Below are 7,342 nucleotides of genomic sequence, written 5' to 3' on the forward strand. Positions count from 1 at the left end.
TCTTCGGTTTGTTTCAAGGTACACCAACTTCATGAAGTACAGGCACAAAAATGTCTTTAATTCTTCTAAATCAAGAAAAAAGCTGCAATGTAAAACCCAGTCTTATCAAACTGACCCCATGCACTGCTGTCTAGTACTGAGGGGAGGGGAAAGCAGCAAGGAAAACCGCTTCCGAGCTGGACACTGAATCCTTTTGATATACATGCATTCTAACCATCATTCATCATGGCAGTAAAAAAGAACGTCCAAAACCAAGTGAGTTTCCTCCACTTTGAAAGAAAAGTTGAAGGATACAAAATTTTAAAACCATTTTAAATTTTAAACAAACTCCAGAAACTGCAACCACCCTCAGAACACCCCTGTTAACAAAATCACGTCCCTCTTTCTCTCAAACATAAATAAATCAAGCTGGACAAGAAACGTCACTGTAGTTTTCACCGATTACAAACTTTTCTTTATGGAAAAACCATTGTCAGTGCCACCCGTGCACAACTTTATTACATGTGTACCTTAACTGCCCTTCAGAAAAAAAGAACAAAATTCAGTATAAAGCAACACCTTGTTTAAAACACTTAAATTTCATGAAAGATATTTTCCACCACAAAATACACGGTTTCTTAATAAATTATCTTTAACACGATCAAAGTTTTCTAAACTTTATTATTTGCTAAAGACAAAGTTGTATGAAGTCTTGCAAATATGCACCTCAGTGCATCACACACATTGCCTGACATTTTTGCTTTAAAGCTTTTTAGAAGAAAAACCTTACAGGAAAGAAATAGTGAAGTTAACTCAATCATTTGCTCTAAGCACACACTAGATGAGACCAGGAATCAAGCTTTTAACTTCGAGTGAAAAAGTACCACGATTGCAGTTTTTTTTTTTTACTCCGTGCACAAATCTTCTGGCTGGTTTAGTGGGAGACAGGGAAACTGCACACGCATCCCTATACATAGCAATCTTGCAACACTCAGCTCTTTGCACCCCGATGCACTGAGGTTTAGTGAGTGTTTGGGCGGGGGGGGGGGGGGGATTAGTTTACAAATCTCCTTATTCCCTTCTCATTATAGAATCACTTCTGTCTCTCCTCCCCACCAAAAAAAAAAAACCAAAAAACACCCCAACCTATCGACTCTCTTCCAACCATCCTCTCTTCGCAACGGCTCAGATGGGGGTACAGCACCGACTTCACCCCGCAAAGGACTCCTGCAGGCCTCCTCCTCCCCTCCGCTCCTTCCCCCTCGCCAAGGCGCGGTGACACCGGCGCGGCGAGGGGGCGAGCCCCAGCACGCTGGGCCCCTCCGCGGGGCCGGGCCGCCGCCGGGAGTGCGGGAGGTCGCCGTCCCGACCGGCAGCGAGACCCCTTCACCGCCCCGAGCAGATTCAATGAAGCTGCAGAATCACCCTGGGCCTAGCCCCGGCCACCACGCTCCCCCCCTCGGCGAGCCGCGCCGCGGGGCCCGGCCGCCCCTCGGAGCCCGTCAGGGGCCCCCGCAGCGCTCCGAGCCGGCAGCGCGGGGGCAACCAGTACCTGGGCGCTGTTCACAGCCATGGCGCCCCGCGTCCGTGGGGAGCTCGGCGTCTCCCGGGCGCCTCACGCTGCTGCCCCCGCCGCCGCCATCTTCTCTCTCGCACGCACCAGCCGGGCGGGCAGGCGGCACGCACTGCGCCTGCGCACAGCGCCGCCGGGGAGGGGCGGGGCGGGGCGGCCGCGCCTCTGCGCCTGCGTGCGGGCAGGGCGGCGGTGGCGGGCGGCGGCGGCGCAGGCGCGGTGGCGGCCGAACAGGGGGCGGGGCGGCCCTGAGGAAGGGGCCCGGCGGCGGGGAGCGGCGGGCGCTGCGGGGCCGGGGGGACCCGGCGGGGCGGACGCCACTCGCGGGGCCGGCGCCCTGAGGGGGGAGCTGGGCAGGGGAGGGCGAGGCTGCCAGAAAACTTCGCCTTCAGCCCCCCCCCCCCCCCCCCCGGCATCGCCTGTGGCCGGGGAGCTGTCGTGAGGCGGGTGGCCATGAGGCCGCCGTGAGGCGGGCCCAGGCTGAGGCGAGCCTGCCGCCTCCAGAGTCCGTGGCGGGAGCTTGGTCCCGCACTGCTGGAGCTGCAGCCGTGCAGCCGTTGGCCCAGCTGAGTAACCTGGGCAAGGTAGCGCAGCTGGCCCTGTGCTACCGGAGTAAGGTGGTGCCGTGCAGGAGAAACGCAGCTGCAAAAAATGCAAGCGTGCGAGCAGCCAGGCTGCCCACGAGGGATTAATCACGGCTTCACCTCGAAAGCCTGTGAAAGGCCGCGTGCCAAGGGTTACTCCGGCAGGTGAGGGGAAGGCTGGGTGCCCACGTGCTGGCAGAGCAAAGCTGTCCCGCATCTGTCCCAAATGACGAGAGAGGGAATGGGTTCAGCGTTTGTATCTGGGAAAGAAAAAATTAAGTGGCTAAGCCAATCTCATGATTTTGAGAGGACTGAGTCATAACTGAATACTGAAAGCCCCAGGCAAGGATCCATTAAATGAATCACTAATTTACTCCATACTTTTTTCCTTAAACGAACTCCCAAATCCTGCAAAAGCGTACTTCAGTTGGGAAGTAAGTGTTGGAGAAAGTTTAACGTTACTGTGGAAGTTGAAGAGAAGAAAAGGAAATAAAGACCTTTGTGTCTTTGGCTGTTCAGAGAGGAGGTTCACTTGAAGTGGAAAGATTTATCCACCTCTGCGATACGGACATTTCCCTCTCGTTTTATGAAGTGCAACACTCAACACGTGCTCGTGACAGCAATGGGAAGGAACATTAAATGTAAATGATTTTCTATATCAGCTTCTGTCCTTTTAGTTGGCACACCCTGGTGCCGCTCCCTTTCTTTTGTTTCTAGCAAGTGTTGCTCTTCTGTCCTAAGGCAGAGAACTAGGAGTGAAAATGGCTGTTTAGTATTAAAAGAGAGAAAGAAAAAAGGGAGACAAATGTATAGGCTTTTTGCATACAGCATTTCAAACATCTGAAACCCCCTCTCCCCTTGGGAGTCTAATTTACAAGGTAAATAATGGAGTGAAAACCCTTACGTAGCTCATCTGGTTGAAGGCAAAATTCCCTTCTGCCCACAATACTGCCTAAGTAAACTGACTGTTTTTGCTGGAAAGGCTGCCCCTTCAAATGGCTGAAAACACAAATGAGCCCAGTGCCTCCTGCCTGAAAACCAGTTAATTCAAATGCCAGTGCTGTTAAAAGCCATAGCTGATGGTGAAAACTGACGTGGGCAGAAACGATGTCGCTGTCTCATAGTTCAGCAACGTTTAAAACACCTTCAATTTTATCCTGTCTTAATACAGTTTCATTGTAAAGTCTGTTAACATTTTACCACAGTATTTTGTAATACTGTAAGTTTTGTAAGTTTTATTGCAAAGCATGCTTTGAAGAAACTTACCTGCTGGAAAGTTTCCACCTCAGTTCTGTTTTATCGTTCATTTTTGCTGTTTTTAGTGGTCTGTTATTTCATTACTGCTTACTGCGTTGCACAAATCAGTTTTATTTCCTTCTATGCTTTATGCCAGTGGCCATGAATTATAACTCCCAAACAACATGTTGCTTTTCCGACTGTAAAAAAGTGGTGCTGTATTTTTCTTTCTGTGTATCCATGTTCTTAAGATTCACGGAGTAAAGTAATGTTCCTAACAACACGGTACTGACTTAATTATTTTGTGAATTGATCAACAACAAATGAGGTCCGTGGCTATGGAAATAAGAAAGGATTGTCTGACATTAGCTGGTGAGCTGAATAAACTACTCCCAAGACGGCTGCCTCCCAGTAACTACTGTAATTGTTCTTATCCTACTGTAAATGCAAAGTGCTTGGCAATGGCGCACCCTCCGTACCATACTCCTCATGATTTCACTAGATCGTAAGACCCCTGCTCACGAAGTGAGCTCCTGTGCCCAGGAGGTGAAGGGTTTATACGTATGACTTCTCTGAAGCAACCGGTAGGACCCACACGTCCGTTCTTTCAGGGGCAGAAGGGAATATCTTCCTGTAGTGTTGCAAGAACTGGTTGATCACTGCGGGAGGTTTACTGCTGTCCATGTAAAGCTTCCTCCTAGTGCTAAGAGCTTTAGGAGCTCTGAAGACTTTTTCTTCACAGATGCAGAACTTTTATCCCAATGGTTTCTAGGTACAATAAGGGCTTTGGTACTTCTCCAGTCATTCTGGTAATGAGATTCAACTGGGAATTAAAAAACCAGTCGGCACTATACTGTTTTGGGGGGACCAAGACACAGAAAGCTAAGGTGGCTGCTGTGCTGAGGAAAACCAGAAACGTTATTTAAAGCACCAGGAGTCTAAGGGACCGTAGTAGTACCAGCCTCGTGCCCATAATGGCACAAAAACAGTGTTGGGGAGGGAGCTCTTTTCACTCCATCCGCACCGTTGCCTACCATAAAGTATTTACAAGCAGCAGTCATCTTCCCTGGTTGGATCTCGGGGAGGGGCTTCTGCTCGTGGGTCAGTTGGCTCCTTGCATTTTAAGTTTTCCATAGAAAACCAGCCTACTCTAGGGTCAACGTCCCCAGAGACGTCATCGGCATGGTCTATCAAATGCAGCTGCGACAGTGCTCCTCCAGCGTAAGGTCCACAGAGACGCCAGGAACTGTGCCAGAGGTAAATCGAGCTGTTTTCACAGTGGTCACAGGGGCACAAAAGCTGTTGTACGACGTGGTGCCTATGAAGAGGAACAGAAGTCACTGCTGAAGGAGGTCCCTTTTGCTGCTCAGGGTTATAATACAACATTTTTACAACCCCAACAAAGTGCTTCTCCTTCCTTTGTAGAACTTGCTTAGGTCCTTGTCGAACCTCTTTTTTGGGCAGCTGCTTGTGCTGGATAGTCACTCCTGAGGTTTTCCCAAAGCCTCGTACTTCAGAGTACCCCGAGTACTGAAACAAGCTTGTGGAATAAGTTTTGAACTTTCTGAGGCCTAAATTGCCCGGGCCAGCAGCAGGCATCGCGGTGCTTGCGAAGGGCAGTTCAGACAGCAGCAGCGCAGGAATGGTTGTGCAGGCGGGAGCGAGGAGCGGAGCAGCAGGGGACACCAACAGGAGGTGTTTCACTCCAAAAATGCATTAATGCAAACCTGACTTCAAACTCCGTATTCCTAAATTTGCTGAAAATTCGTGGCAAATACATTTCATTTGTCAATGTAAGGAACTTAAGCATGGACTAGTTCAAGTTAACCTGAAATAAATTTGAAGTCTGGGCCAGCCTTTAGTAGATCACGTGGATGCTTGACTCAGTATGCTCTGCGTTTCAATTATCTACACAGACCTTTTGGCTGAATTATTTGTGACTTATTCATCCTTATCTTAAGCACAAGCCTTCTCCCTTCTCAGGCAATGGTCTATTTTAGGGCTGCAGTCTCAAAAGAACCTGCAAGTCTCTCTCTCACCTTCCTTTCACGTTCTGTCACCAAACCCATCATGATAAAAACGAAGGTACGTTTTTTCCCAAAGCTATTCTGAGTTCCAGAAAGAGCCTACGCGATGCTAAAAAATGTGTGTGGTATCAACAAACCCGCTGCTGGGCTGCGTGTCTCTCACTTAGCGGTGGAGTTACCAGAAGGGAGAAGGAAACTGGAAGTAGCTGGAGCTCGTCTATGCTCTGACTCGCACAGCGCAGCGACTGAACCTCTCCATCTGGACTGGGGATGCCTCTGCCCTGACCTGGTCCCTAAGACAACTCAAAGCCAGAAGTTCATGAAGGCATAATTAGCTTCTCACTCATTATTACATTCATGGGAAGAACTGTGACAAGAAACTGAAACAAAATAATATATAAAGTTTGTTGCGCTTTTTTCCCCATAGAAACTTCTTACTGGTCAGAGCTTCATTAAGACGTATCAGCAATATAAGAATCACAATTAGAATCGAGACTTTTTTTCCTGCAAGCTAAATTGCTCCTGAAAAAGAGTACTAAAGGTTAAGTTATTTATTTAAATTCTCTAGACATGAGACACTATCACTTAAGAATACTGAATCCTAAACAGCAGCGTTTGGAAGAAAGCAGTCTGATCTCTTACAGAGAAAGACAGGCACATTTTTCTCCATTTAAGATTTCAACTTGAGAACAGAAATATTTCCAGCTTCTTTCTCAAGCCTTCAAAACAACTGCATCTCACACGCCACGGTGTAATTTTTCCTCAGGATATCTCGAGGGATTTATGTTATCTAACGTCAGCGTTACAGGCAGCAGCTCCTTGACATGCTGATGCCAAGATACAGCCATGGAAGTGTGGGAAGAGAAAACCTGAGGGTTTTGGTAGCTGTTTTGTGTCAGGTAAAACGAGCTTTCCTCAGAATTTGGCAACAGGAGCCTTTTTAAAAATGAGGTAGAGCAGTAGTTATTTTTCCCCAGGGCAGGAAGAAAGAGCTATGCTTCCTGACAAGAAGTAAAATGTTTTACAAAGCTTACAGATGAAGGTGGTGGCACGTACAGGTGCAGGAGCCCGATTCTCTAAGAGCAGAGACTAGCAGGATACGCTTTTTCTCTGCCCGTCTTAATTACTCGCCGAGAGGGCTGTTTGCGCTACGAAAATCAAAGTAGAAATCCACTCGTCTCATACGTATTCTCCCCTTCATTTTTGCAGAATTCCAGCAGAGCCATTTCACGAAGCAGTTCAGCACTTAGGAGCTTAAGTTATTTTCAAGCACCGTGTGCTATCTACTAACACTTCCCGAGTGATGATAAGCCACGTCTGGGTACACAACACCCAAAATATAAAAGGGCACTCTGCCAGACTGTGCTTTTAGCCACGCTTACTGCCGTGGGTCTCGTAGGCGCAAACGGTAATCATTTGTTCCTTTAATAATGGAAAAATGCTTACGGCAACAACAGGTACGATACCCCGGTGACCCCTAATAACATGAGAGATGTCCCGTACTCACCTACAGCCTCTGTTTTTGAAGGGATGATAAATGGACCAGGAAAAATAAAGCTTGCTTTGATGAGTACCGAGGTTCTGTTTTGCCTATGCAATTAAGTTTAATGTTACGAAGTCGTAACTGCGTTTACCTACTCCCCATTAAGAGTATTCGAAGATAGTATTATCTTTGAAACCACTATATAAACCGGGTTGGGTCTTTTGTCACAGCTGCAAAAAATGTGAAAAGTAATTTCTGACTGTCTGGTTTGGAGCATGACGCAGAAAAGGTAGATTAGCCAAATAAGTTATATTTCTACTTCATATCGTTACATTTAGCTTCTGCCTATTAAAATGTTTCCACCATTATCAATGCTACCAAAAAATAATTACAAAATTACTTCTTTCCAATTTATCAAAAAGGAAAACCTCAATTAAATCAATACCAAGTCAGACGGTGA

The 7,342-nt window shown here is 47.5% G+C and overlaps 1 protein-coding gene across 1 annotated transcript in view; it reads right to left on the reverse strand.

Annotated features, from left to right (window-relative positions):
• USP10 (ubiquitin specific peptidase 10) overlaps positions 1-1,633 on the reverse strand; it is a 56,038-nt gene extending 54,405 nt beyond the window's left edge. Inside the window, exon 1 of the mRNA XM_076349017.1 lies at positions 1,532-1,633. Coding sequence (XP_076205132.1) covers positions 1,532-1,552 — 21 coding nt within the window. The 5' untranslated portion in view covers positions 1,553-1,633. The remainder of the gene's footprint in view (positions 1-1,531) is intronic.
• Positions 1,634-7,342: the final 5,709 nt, after the last annotated feature.

Source organism: Aptenodytes patagonicus, chromosome 11 (genome assembly GCF_965638725.1).
Source record: "Aptenodytes patagonicus chromosome 11, bAptPat1.pri.cur, whole genome shotgun sequence".
Taxonomy (NCBI): domain Eukaryota; kingdom Metazoa; phylum Chordata; class Aves; order Sphenisciformes; family Spheniscidae; genus Aptenodytes; species Aptenodytes patagonicus.